This window comes from Macaca thibetana, chromosome 4 (assembly GCF_024542745.1).
Source record: "Macaca thibetana thibetana isolate TM-01 chromosome 4, ASM2454274v1, whole genome shotgun sequence".
NCBI classification, from domain to species: domain Eukaryota; kingdom Metazoa; phylum Chordata; class Mammalia; order Primates; family Cercopithecidae; genus Macaca; species Macaca thibetana.
The window spans coordinates 32,444,401-32,457,234 of NC_065581.1; the positions used below are offsets into that span (position 1 = coordinate 32,444,401).

Consider the following 12,834-nt stretch of genomic DNA (forward strand, 5'->3'; position numbering starts at 1 on the left):
TGCTTCCTTGACTGGCAGCTCAGCGGGGCCCTCCCGCTTGGATGTTCCGGGAAAGTGATGAGGGTAGGACAGGCGGGGCAAGCTGCAGGTGCCAGAACACAGATTGCATAAAAGGCCGGGAGCTGGTGGGGGGCAGGGGAAGGGAATGTGACCAGGTCTAGGTCTGGAGTTTCAGCTTGGACACTGAGCTAAGTAGACAAGCAAAACAAGCCAGGACACGCCATCCTGCCCCAGGCCCAGCTTCTCTCCTGCCTTCTAACGCCATGGGGAGCAGTCTCAGCCCCCAGCTCTACCTGATGCCCTTCATCTTGGGCCTCTTATCTGGAGGTAAGTGAGGGTAACCTTCCCTTCCTGCTGTCCCCAGCATCCCTCCTTGGCCTTTTGGGGCCAGGCTTCATCAGCCTTTCTCTTCAGGTGTGACCACCACTCCATTGTCTTCGGCCCAGCCTCAAGGATCCTGCTCTCTGGAGGGGGTAGAGATCAAAGGTGGCTCCTTCCGACTTCTCCAAGAGGGCCAGGCACTGGAATACGTGTGTCCTTCTGGCTTCTACCCGTACCCTGTGCAGACACGTACCTGCAGATCCACGGGGTCCTGGAGCACCCTGCAGACTCAAGATCGAAAAACTGTCAAGAAGGCAGAGTGCAGAGGTTTGAGGGCAATGAGTGTGGGCAGTGGCCTAAGGGAGAAACAGGGCAGGTGGCAGCAAGGTCAGGACTAGGATGAGACTAGGCAGGGTGACAAGGTGGGCTGACCAGGAGTAGGAGCAGTTTTAGGGTTGTAGAGGGAAAGGAAGGGAAAAAAAAGGGGAGTTAACCTTTAGTAAGCATTTACCCTGGGCTTCCACGCAGCCCTGGAAGTCAAGAGAACACTCAGCAATGGGGAGGGAGGAGCAGCGGAAACCCCTATGGGTTGAAGGGTAGGTAAGATGCAGCTTCTGCAGGACTGGGAATGCTCTGTTTCTCAGTGACCTGGTCTCTGAGACCAGGAGGGAAACACCTAAGGCAGCCTTTCCCTCTTGATGACTTCTACTTCTCCCCTCTTCTCAAAGCAATCCGCTGTCCACGACCACAGGACTTCGAGAACGGGGAATACCGGCCCCGGTCTCCCTACTACAATGTGAGTGATGAGATCTCTTTCCACTGCTATGACGGTTACACTCTCCGGGGCTCTGCCAATCGCACCTGCCAAGTGAATGGCCGGTGGAGTGGGCAGACAGCGATCTGTGACAACGGAGGTGAGAAGCATCCTCTCCCCCCACATTGCTGTCTCCCTGACAGCGCCTAGCCTGAGGAGTGGGCATTTGCCCCCGGACACTGTAACTCTTGCTCTCTACCTTGCCCTCGGGGCCTCAGGCTTCAGCGCTTACCTCCATGTCTCATGCCTCTGCAGCGGGGTACTGCTCCAACCCAGGCATCCCCATTGGCACAAGGAAGGTGGGCAGCCGGTACCGCCTTGAAGACAGCGTCACCTACCACTGCAGCCGGGGGCTTACCCTGCGTGGCTCCCAGCGGCGAACATGTCAGGAAGGTGGCTCTTGGAGCGGGACGGAGCCTTCCTGCCAAGGTGACCCTTGACCTGTACCCCCAGGTCAGATCCTGATCTTGCATCCTACTGTCTTCTCTCCCCACCTCAACCCTGCTCTTTCCTCACTTCTTTTAAACCTTCCTCTAGAACTGTCTCACTTCTGAGCCTTTTCTACCCTGGAAACCCACAATCCCCCGTCTCTTTGGTCACTGTGTCCCTGACACTCCTAGACATTTGACCTCATTTCTGACTCTCCCAGACTCCTTCATGTACGACACCCCTCAAGAGGTGGCCGAAGCTTTCCTGTCTTCCCTGACGGAGACCATAGAAGGAGTCGATGCCGAGGATGGGCACAGCCCAGGTTTGAAGGCAGAGAGGGGAGGCAAGGCAGGGAACTGGGGGAAAATGGAGAAGGGACAAGATAATCATTCATGCTGGAGCCTGAGTCACTCTCCTGGCACCCAGGGGAACAACAGAAGCGGAGGATCATCCTAGACCCTTCAGGCTCCATGAACATCTACCTGGTGCTAGATGGATCAGACAGCATTGGGGCCGGCAACTTCACAGGAGCCAAAAAGTGTCTAGTCAACTTAATTGAGAAGGTGGAGTCCTCCTATCCCTGAACTTGGGGGAATGGAATCTTGCTGATCTTCCAGGACTAGCTCCCTGATCATTCCAGCCCCTCTGAACCGCAGGGCCCCAGGAAAGTCTCCAGGTCCTATTCTGTCTTCCTTCCCTTGTACTTGATTCCTCCATGAACCTCAGTGCTTGAGCCTCTTCCTAAGAGCCTCCGTCCCAGCAACGTTGCTGGTCTCCCAATCACAGTATTCTACTTTCAATGCCATGGCGCCTTGTTCTCCTCACCCACAGGTGGCAAGTTATGGTGTGAAGCCAAGATATGCTCTAGTGACATATGCCACATACCCCAGAATTTGGGTCAAAGTGTCTGACCAAGAGAGCAGCAATGCAGACTGGGTCACGAAGAAGCTCAGTGAAATCAATTATGAAGGTCAGAGGTTAGGGAATGGTGGGAGGTTCACTTTGGGGTCAGGAGGTTCAGGAGTGTTGTGTGGAGGGGGTCATGAGACTACCTTGAAGGCAACAGGGGGACCACTTTGTAGTCAAAGGTTGAACAGCAGGGTCATTGGGCAATGGAGGTTAGTGGGAACCTGCTGAGGGCTGGAAGGGCCACTTTGTGGTCAAAGGGAAGTCCATATGATGATTAACTTAAAAAGTTGAAAGATGTGAGATTTCAGTTGCAGATTGGTCTCTGGGGTTAAAAGATGGCTTGGAAGACCAGGTGAGACGATGCTCTCTTCCCTCTCCACAGACCACAAGTTGAAGTCAGGGACTAACACCAAGAGGGCCCTCCAGGCAGTGTACAGCATGATGAGTTGGCCAGAGGACATCCCTCCTGAAGGCTGGAACCGCACCCGCCATGTCATCATCCTCATGACCGATGGTCAGAAGGGACCTCTCTCCTGTCCCAGCCTCCCCACCTTCTCAGACCAGCATGTGGCCCTTAAGTCCACTTGTAACACTATACCCATGGTTGGGGCCCTGAATGTGACTCATAACTGGCTGTTCATCTCTCCTGTGACCCTTCATAAAGAATTATTCCTAAAGCCCTGTGATCAACTACCTCTAACCCTTCCTCAACTTACTCACCCTGCCACGTGTATCACTGCCTCTAGCCAATTTATCTTATCTCCTACCCTCATGGTCCCGTCTCTTCTGCAGGATTGCACAACATGGGCGGGGACCCAATTACTGTCATTGATGAGATCCGGGACTTGTTATACATCGGCAAGGATCGCAAAAACCCGAGGGAGGATTATCTGGGTGAGTAACCTGCCTAGGACCCAGCACCCTACTTCCTCAGGGCTTGGACCGTCATCCTTCCTTTTTCTCCCTCAGATGTCTATGTGTTTGGGGTTGGACCTTTGGTGGACCAAGTGAACATCAATGCTTTGGCTTCCAAGAAAGACAATGAGCAACATGTGTTCAAAGTCAAGGATATGGAAAACCTGGAAGACGTTTTCTTCCAAATGATTGGTAGGCAGATACAAGGGAATCAAGAACGCAACTCTCCTCAGCTTCCCCTGAAATAATTCATTCTTCCTCTACCCCTGAAGCTCTAGTTGCCTGGAAAGCCTTCTTCATTCCTCCTTCTCTACCTCAGTATCACTATTCTTGTTTCCTGGCACTGTTTGCTTCTTAACCTTAGAATCACAGAGCTCTAGGCACTTCAGAGATCTTTCTATTGTCCTACATTTGACACATGTGGAAACAAAGGCCAAAGGAGGTCAAGGGGCAGCAAGCTAGCAACAGGGCTGGGCTTGAAAACAGCCAGGCCTCTGATAGCTTGATCCCAAGTTCTTTCCCTTTTCACTCCACCACAGCAGTTTTCTCCTAACACGAGGAAACAAATACCTGTGGCCTTTCCCTTTCTCCTTTTGGGCCTCTGCCCCCCACAGACTTCTACCCAAAGGCTGCTGCCGTTTGGGAATGAAGTGTTCCAAGTTTTCAGCACATTCTCCTTCTCTGCCAGATGAAAGCCAGTCTCTGAGTCTCTGTGGCATGGTTTGGGAACACAGGAAGGGTACCGATTACCACAAGCAACCATGGCAGGCCAAGATCTCAGTCACTGTAAGCACAGAATCCCAGTAGTGAGGACTTGGGGGAGGTGAGGTCAAGGTGAAATGGGAGTAGGGGAAGGGCAAAATGGCCGTAAGAGATGGTGGTTTGTGAAAGTTGAGTTTTCCCTTTCTACTGTTCTGTTCCCAGCGCCCTTCGAAGGGACATGAGAGCTGTATGGGGGCTGTGGTGTCTGAGTACTTTGTGCTGACAGCAGCACATTGTTTTACTGTGGACGACAAGGAACACTCAATCAAGGTCAGCGTGGGTAAGGATGCAACTGAAGGTCCCGGGCTGCACCTACGCCCTCCAGGCAACACCTCCCACTTTCTACAGATCCCACACTCCACTCATCTGCAATGCAGCCCCATCCCTTGCACCCCAGACCAGTCAGGGATGGGGAAGACTTGAAGTTAGGAATGACATGGGGCCAGAGGCAAGAAGCTGCCCACAAAGAGGTGGTACCTATTCTCCTACTTCAAGGGAAGAAGCGGGACCTGGAGATAGAAAAAGTCCTATTTCACCCCGACTACAACATTAGCGGGAAAAAAGAAGCAGGAATTCCTGAATTTTATGACTATGACGTTGCCCTGATCAAGCTCAAGAATAAGTTGAATTATGACCCGACTATCAGGTGAGAGCATCCAGATCCCTGAGGAAAGGCTGGGAAAGGCTGGAGGACTGGGGTGAGGAGCAGGCCTAGTTTGCTGTTCTTTCTCCATCCTTTATAGGCCCATTTGTCTCCCCTGCACCGAGGGAACAACTCGAGCTTTGAGGCTTCCTCCAACTACCACTTGCCAGCAACAGAGTAAGACATACTAGGGGGGAGGATAAGGATGAGATCCCGAGACAAGTGAGGCATGAGAGGGAGATGCAATAGGAAGAGACGATGCCTGGCCCAGAACCTAGCACTAGGAAGGGCTTAGGGGACATCTGCTGAGTGACAAAGTCAATAGGGAGATGACAGTGGTGGGAGCAGCTGAAGTGATGCAGTCTATTTGTCCAGAGGAAGAGCTGCTCCCTGCACAGGATATCAAAGCTCTGTTTGTGTCTGAGGAGGAGAAGAAGCTGACTCGGAAGGAGGTCTACATCAAGAATGGGGATAAGGTGAGAAATGGGCATCCTAAGGAGGCACTCTAGGCCCTAATCCTTCCTAAGCCACCTCTGTTCATTACCTTTCTCCATGCTTCCCACCTCCCCTACAGAAAGGCAGCTGTGAGAGAGATGCTCAATATGCCCCAGGCTATGACAAAGTCAAGGACATCTCGGAGGTGGTCACCCCTCGGTTCCTTTGTACTGGAGGAGTGAGTCCCTATGCTGACCCCAATACTTGCAGAGGTGAGAGAACGCTCTCTGGTTGTGCTCCAAGTGCCCGAGGGCCAAGAGTCCTTTTCCCTACAGCTTCTCCTCTCCTTGCAGGTGATTCTGGCGGCCCCTTGATAGTTCACAAGAGAAGTCGTTTCATTCAAGTGAGTCCTCCCTTTCCTATCTGGGGAGATGCCAAGTGGTCAGCATGGGCCCCAAAGCAGGAAAGCACAATGCATGTGGCTAGTAATTCGAGGTGGGCAGAGCCTGCCTCACTTTAGGACTGCATGTCTGGCCTGTGTGTGTCAAGAATGAGGCTGAGCTGGGTCCCTAGCCTGATTCCTTTAGGTCAGCTAAGACACAATCAGGAACAGTCATGCTTCCAGGATTAGGAATTCTATGAATGATCCATGGCACCCCACTGCCTCTGCAGGTTGGTGTCATCAGCTGGGGAGTAGTGGATGTCTGCAAAAACCAGAAGCGGCAAAAGCAGGTACCTGCTCACGCCCGAGACTTTCACGTCAACCTCTTCCAAGTGCTGCCCTGGCTGAAGGAGAAACTCCAAGATGAGGATTTGGGTTTTCTCTAAGGGGTTTCCTGCTGGACAGGGGCGCGGGATTGAATTAAAACAGCTGCGACAACACTTGTGTTCCAGATCCTTTTGGGGCAAGGGAGTGGGGAACGGGCACTGGCCATGTTGTTACACTGAGATCAAACCTGACACCCATTTTTAAAGGCTTAACCCCAATCCCAAGTGCTGAAAAACCAGAGGCTGAGGGAGATGTGTAAGCTTCCACCTCAGTGTTTTACTGAGACCAGCATTGGGGCATTTGAGGCACAAGGAATCCAGCTCTGTTCCCTAGAAGCCATCCACAAGGTTTTCCTTGTAGACGTCATCACTGTAGACAATCTGGGTCCTCTTGTCCCGGTGGCAACCCTTAGGGCTGTTCTGGACAGCTAGGGAGGGAGGAGAGGAACAGTTAAGGTCTAAAGGAGATCATAGATCAGACCCTGAGGCTGACTCCTGACCACCTCAGTCCTGGCTGCTGGCCCCTGGAAACCCAGTTTCCACGCTGCCCTCTGGTGGCCAGGATGGCCTGTCTTCCTTAGCTCCTTTGTGCCAACCCATGGCCAAGGAGAGTGTAAGTGGACATTTTGATGAATGTTTTGTTCTTAGAAAAATCCCAAATGTCATTGTTGAGATATATGAATGATATTAACCCACTACTTATAGTCAGTATGTCAGAAGCTAAAAACTAGAAAACCTCTGTAGCCCTTTATTGACATGCTGGTCAACTCTAGTTCCTTTCTTTTGCCTGAAAGGCCACTGTTGCTCTGAGTCCTTCTTTCTGCTCACTCCTTTCCCAGGAAAATCTACTTTCAGGTAAATGGGTTACTCATACTAAGGAATGCTACTAGCTCCACCAGAACTCATCCAGCATGTAGCTTTGGCCCTCACCATTCTTTCTCAAGCCTCTAGCTGTTTCTTCCCCTTCCTCTTTTCCTCCCTCCACCAGACATGTTACTCTCTTCACCCCATCCAAAGATTCCATCCCCACCACCCTTGACCTAGAGAGAATCTCTCCCACCCACTTCTCATCCTGTGATCTCTGTACCTTGACACTGCTGGCTACTCCCTCTTTCTCAAAGCACGTGTCCTTTCGCTTCAGTGGCCCAGGCCCCTCTGGTGCTGCTCCCAGCCCTCTGACCCCTCCTCCTGTCTCCTTTGCTAACGTTAGGCTCAACGTTAGCCTAACGTGTCAGGAGAGCTGGAGACACGTGGGGCGTAAGGTGGACAGTCCTGTTTCCTAACATAGTCCCTGAGTATTCCTCAAGTCTAGTCCTGGGTCGTTTTTTTTCTCCGAAATCAGTCTCCCTCATGATCGGGGAGCCACCCTGTGATGCAGATGACTTAATCTATGTTTTCATTCCTTACCTCACACCTGAGTTCCAGACCCCTAATTTCAAATACTTACGAAATTCACTCTACTCCATCTCAAAATGAACAAGCCCCATGAGACATTCATCTTTCTCACCAATCTCACTCCAGCTCCCATTTTCTTCCCTGTTCCAGTTGCTGCTTTGGAAGCTGTTCTCAATCCTTTTCTCTCCTTTCTTTACCTCTAACTAACATATGATCTGAAATTTTCCTTCCCATTCCCACAGCCTCTGCACACACTCTGACCTCGATAATCTCTAGGAAACCCAAGGATGTGTGGGGGAACCAAAAGGAGTGTGCTGTAGGGGAGAGGACGGGAAAGAAAATCCCATTCTTACCGAGGGAGCCCCAGACAGACTTGCCAGTAGCGGCATCCAGCATGGGCTGTTTCCGGGCTATGTTGACTTTGAGCTGTACAGACTCCACCTGGGTCCCGTTGAGCTAAAGCAGAAGAGGGGAGGCAGAGGATGGGGAGGAAAACATTACAGATACACCAAAGAAGCTATTCCAGGAGTTGCTATCCTAGGAGTAGACTGAATAAGGAATCTGAGAATGTAAGTTTTTCTGTGTGAATAGGGAGAGACTTTATCAAGAGGAACCAACTTCTTCCTGGCATCTAGTATTTTGATGAGAACACATGAGAACAGCAGAAGCGATGGGAAGAACAGATTTGCGAAGTTCCAACCTCAGCAACAGCCTGATCTGCTGACTCCATCTTTTCATAGGTGACGAAGGCACAGCTGGGATAAGAAAAAACAGGGTCAGTGGAGAGCCAAGGGGCTCTTCTGGACCCAACCAAACCCAGCGATCACAGGCGGCTGCCGGGAGGGCAGCTTCCTCCCTCAAGTCTCACACCCCAGGATTCGCCCAGGACTTCTCATCATGCCCTGTCGTCATCCTTACTTTCTGGGTGGGTCCATGGAGAGGTCAATGATGTTTCCAAAAGGAGAGAAGGCCCCACGGAGAAGGGTAGGCGTCATGTCTTCTCCGTATACATAGAGAGTATTCCCTTTCCTAGGGGCTCGCCGTTCAGGGAAGGAGTCCGACCCTTTGGGAGCAGGAATCACAGTCACAAGACATGGTCCATCCCACACTTCACTTAGTAGGACCCACATAAACCTCAGTTAAGGTCACCTTGACCTCCAGCCAAGATCACTCACTGCGGAAAGGACCCTCTCGGTCTCGGTCTCGATCCCGCTCCCGCTCCCGATCCCTGTCCCGTTCCCGGTCTCGATCTCGATCTCGATCTCGATCCCGATCCCGATCCCTGTCCCGCTCTCGGTCTCTGTCTCGATCCGCTCCCGATCTCGGTCTCTGTCCCGGTTCCTCTCATGGCTGCGGTCCCGGCTGCGGCTTCGGGGAGGGGAGGCTGAGGAGTGGGCACCACTGCGTTCTTCATAGCCCCAGTCAAAGCTTCGAGGGGGACCATCACCAGCCCCTGGGCCCTCTGCCTCTTCTCCATCTGGCCCTAGTTCTCGAAGTCGATCGCTAGAAGACACAAAGCTGGGGAGATGCAGACTGAAGATCAAAGGGGGGTTTTACCTTCTCCCCTTGGACCCTGTGGAGACTCAATATTCCCTCAATAGCACAGCTTCTACAGCCCAAACCTCCCAAGGACTCAGGCAATCAACCCCGCCAAGTGGGCCCAGTCTTATCTCTACTCTCTAACCTCTCATACAGAGATTTCCTCTGGGGACGTCTAGATGACTGTAAAAGAGACCAAGAACAGTTAAGATGATTCCCAGTTGCTAACATGTAGTCCAAAATAAGTTAGTTTCTCATGTTCCTCCATCCCCAACCCCTCAGGGACAGAAATTAGAAGCCTTTACCTCTTGCAGGTCATCATCAGCAGATATGCTCCTCTGGAACGGCTGGAAAGTGGGGACTGGTCCCTTCTCGGGGTCCTGGAGAGGGGAGAGACCTACCTCAGTGTGGAGCAGGAGGCTGCCCAACCATGGAACAGAGATGTTCCTCTTCCCTCACCCTCTTCTAGATTTCCTCTGATCTCTTCTTTCCTTTTAACACTATATACATTTCTTATTTGACTATGTGGTTTTATTTATTTGTTTTTATTTTTTGAGACAGGGTCTTGCTCTGTTGTCCAGGTTGGAGTGCAATGGTGCAATCATAGCTTGCTGCAGCCTTGACCTCCCAGGCTTAAGCAATCCTCCTACCTTAGCCTCCCTAGTAGCTGAGACTAGAGATGCGCTCTACCATGCTTGGCTAATTTCTGTTTTTTTTTTTTTTTTTTGTAGAGATAGGGTTTCACTATGTTGCCAGGGCTGGTCTCAAATTCCTGGGCTCAAGCAATCCTCCTACCTTGGCCTCCTAAAGTGCTCTAATTATAGGAATGAGCCACTGCCACACCTGCCATTGCAGCTTTTTGGTTTTGTTTTGAGATAGAGTCTTGCTCTGTCGCCCAGGGTGGAGTACAGTGGTGCGATCTCCACTCACTGCAACCTGTGCCTCCTGGGTTCAAGCAATTCTCTGGCCTCAGACTCCTCAGTAACTGGGACTATAGGCGTGCATCACCATGCCCTGCAAATTTTTGTTATGTTTAGTAGAGACGGGTTTCACCATGTTGGCCAGGTTGGTCTCAAACTCCTAACGTCAAGTGATCCGCCCAACTTGGCCTCCCAAAGTGCTGGGATTATAGGCATGAGCCACCACGCCTGGCTGATACTTTTTATAAGTAACTTGATATGTTATATATTCAGTTTATTTCAACCTCTCTTGAATCTGATAACATTTTCTGCCCTTTCCATCCCTTAGAGCGACATATTCCAAGAGCTCCAATCCAAAGTGGATTAGAACTACAAAATTTGTAAAATGGAGAATTCAGGAGTCATCTAGTTTTTTCATTTTATATTTGAGAGGCAAAACTCAGAATGGTACAGCAATTTGCCAGTGCTTGAGTATGCATATTTTTCCCCAAACCCATCTACATTCCAACTTGGAGGGATGCCCTCTAAACAATCCTTCTGTTTGTGCTCACCTTTAACTTCCCCTCAAGGGTTCGAGAACGCTTGAAGCCTGAGTTCTTGGTCTCAGCCTTGATGGCACTGATGGCTCCTGATTTCACCAGCTGCTTTGCCTGCTCTGTTGCTGTGGCTGTGTCCACGACAGGCTGCTCTGATAGTGCTGGAGTGATAAGGGGAAGAGGCATTATGTTGACCAGGCCATGATGAAGGTCAGCCCCATGCTGCCCACTTCCAGTCCATCCCCATTTCCCCTGTCACTCACAGCGTTTGACACCGCCTTGGCTGGTTGTGCTGCTGCTACTTTGCTTCTTCAGAGCCAGCAATGCCTTTTTCTGGGAACAAGGGTGAGAGGAGAGAGGTCAGTGAGGGCCAGCCCCTAGCCGGTTCCTCTCCCAAGACCCCTGGGCACATCACTCCAGGGACCATCTTTCTTGATGTCCTTAGAGTGGTGCATTGATGTGCTCTGCCTCTTGCCTCTGGTCCCCTAGATCATGAATGATGCCGGAAATTCCTAATCTAACCAAACCACGGAACCCAAAGGTTTTCCAGAGTGTTACATTTTTGAGGTTGAAGACAAAGAATTTGATCATGGACTAGAATCCTAGGATATAAGCTGCAAGTAAGTATAAGTCTATGTGCCTTTCCTGGAGGCTTCATCCATCTATTTCCTGCATATTGAATAAGGCCCAGACATGACTTTGTAACAGGGATATCCAGGAGGATAAAGCATTGTTCCTACCCTCAAGAAGCTTATAGTCTGAGAAATAAAAATAAACTGAGTGAGCTAGCAATGCGGTAAGAGGTGCAGATTATTCATAGCTGAAAGCTAGTAAGATTTTCTGATGTTTAATGGCTATTAAACTAGGCCCTCCCCCGTATCTCTGCACGACACAGAGAGAAGAAGGGTATTTTAGAAAAAGAAGACAGGATGGCAAACATGCAGAGGTAAGAACGCTTTGGGAATGCATGTTTTGGGAGTAGTGAATAGTTCTACTTTACTAGACAAGGCTGCCAAACTAAGGTTTTGGGGCTTTGTTATATAGACAATGTGAAGCCATTTATGGTTTTTGAGAAACAGAGGGAGCAGAATTTTGTGTTTTCAATGGATCGTTTGACCAAGAGTGAAGAAGTCTGTTAAAAAAAAAAAAAAAGACTGAGAAATTTGTTGAGAGACCATTATAATCGCTCATGTAAATGTCAATAAAGCCCTGCTCAGGGGAATACACAATGAAGAATAAACAGGAAAAATTGCTTCAAAAGAAAAAACAAGAAGACTTGGCAAACGCTTGACTATGCAAATAGTGGAGAAGTCAGAGATGAGATTTTGAGTCCAAACGCGTGGCAGAATTGGTGTAGTCAATCTTACTTGGAAGATCAAGAATAGAAAGATGATAGCTCCAACTTTGGGTATCTGAAGTTTATCAGTATGACACTGGATAGAACTGGAAAAACAAACTTGGGGATCATCAGCCCTTAGGTGGTACTAAAAGCCATTGCAAAGGAAGACAATCCCATGGCCGATTGCATAGAAAAGACAGAAGGTCCACACCAGGGCTTGGGAAAGCCCACCTCTCGAAGCTACACTGTGAGGTGGGTGATATATCTCTAGATACGGGCCAGAAAAACTTTCCCATTCGCTCACACTCACCCCAGATCTTCTCAGAGTGCACAGTCTGTGAAAGGTTAGGCCATGTCCACACACAGTCCCTCACCTTTTTCTTGAGTTTGTTGAATTTCTTCTGCAGAGCCTCCTCTTCCTCGCTCAGTCCGGGGGGTATCACCAACATGGTGGCTCCTGGTTCAGGGGCAGGGCCCAAGACATCTTTCTCCCCTGTTACCACCCGGGGTTCGCACGCCGTCCACACTGTACCCAACTCCACCCCTTCAGGTCTGCCTACTCTTGCCTTTGGCTTTCCCTACTCCTTGCTTAAAACAGGATGCTGTCCAAGCTCCCGCTGGTCGGGATCATCCAGCATTCCCTCCTGTCTCCAGGGATCACAGACACCAGCACCTCGAGGAACCATGTGGCTCAGGGAGGGACAAACACCCACTCCGTCGGCAAGACGATGGCACCCGACCCCCCTACCCTCGCTGGGGTAAGGACAGCCGCGGGGTTCGAACGGCAGAGAAGGCGGTGGAGCCAGCGTAGCGCCCTCAGAGCAACTCAAAGAGGAAGAAGAGAGAAAAGGCTATGAAAAAAGGGGCCGAAGAGTGAGAAGCAGAGGGCCTTACCTGAGGGGGCGGCAACCGCGGGCCCCACGGTCTCCGGCCGCGCCCGCGCTGGCCGCTGATAGCGGGCTCACAACGATGACGTAGCGAAGGGCGGAAAACGCGGTAACCAAGGCGGCCCCAGGCACGCACTTCCGCCCGGCCTTCCACCGGTCCAGGTCTGCACCTCCGCAGCGATAGTTCACGCTCTCGGCGGGGCCGTGCCGGAAGTTGTCTCT

At 50.9% G+C, this 12,834-nt stretch overlaps 2 protein-coding genes across 2 annotated transcripts; one reads left to right on the forward strand and one right to left on the reverse strand.

Annotated features, from left to right (window-relative positions):
* The first annotated feature begins 160 nt into the window (after positions 1-160).
* On the forward strand, positions 161-6,110 carry CFB (complement factor B). The gene is made up of 18 exons (XM_050788594.1): positions 161-327; positions 415-648; positions 1,050-1,235; positions 1,391-1,564; positions 1,785-1,886; positions 1,991-2,127; positions 2,396-2,534; positions 2,856-2,987; positions 3,266-3,367; positions 3,443-3,580; positions 4,077-4,174; positions 4,313-4,430; positions 4,646-4,796; positions 4,894-4,970; positions 5,169-5,269; positions 5,368-5,500; positions 5,582-5,631; positions 5,901-6,110. The coding sequence occupies exons 1-18, from the start codon at positions 264-266 to the stop codon at positions 6,054-6,056; spliced, it is 2,292 nt and encodes a 763-aa protein (XP_050644551.1). The 5' UTR covers positions 161-263; the 3' UTR covers positions 6,057-6,110.
* Positions 6,111-6,253: 143 nt separating this feature from the next.
* On the reverse strand, positions 6,254-12,833 carry NELFE (negative elongation factor complex member E). Its single transcript, XM_050788612.1, is given in 12 exon segments — positions 6,254-6,424; positions 7,745-7,847; positions 8,092-8,146; positions 8,310-8,454; positions 8,567-8,699; positions 8,702-8,909; positions 9,076-9,113; positions 9,236-9,310; positions 10,402-10,547; positions 10,650-10,719; positions 12,100-12,182; positions 12,620-12,833. Coding segments are annotated over 11 exon segments (1,146 nt in total). The 5' UTR covers positions 12,175-12,182; positions 12,620-12,833; the 3' UTR covers positions 6,254-6,326.
* Between the last annotated feature and the right edge of the window lies 1 nt (position 12,834).

Excerpts from the sequence above, each read along its gene's own strand:
- CFB (XM_050788594.1), top strand. The coding sequence starts at position 264 with ATGGGGAGCAGTCTCAGCCCCCAGCTCTACCTGATGCCCTTCATCTTG. Across the intron at positions 1,236-1,390 it reads AGCGATCTGTGACAACGGAG|CGGGGTACTGCTCCAACCCA; the intron begins GTGAGAAGCATC and ends ATGCCTCTGCAG. Across the intron at positions 4,971-5,168 it reads TACCACTTGCCAGCAACAGA|AGGAAGAGCTGCTCCCTGCA; the intron begins GTAAGACATACT and ends CTATTTGTCCAG.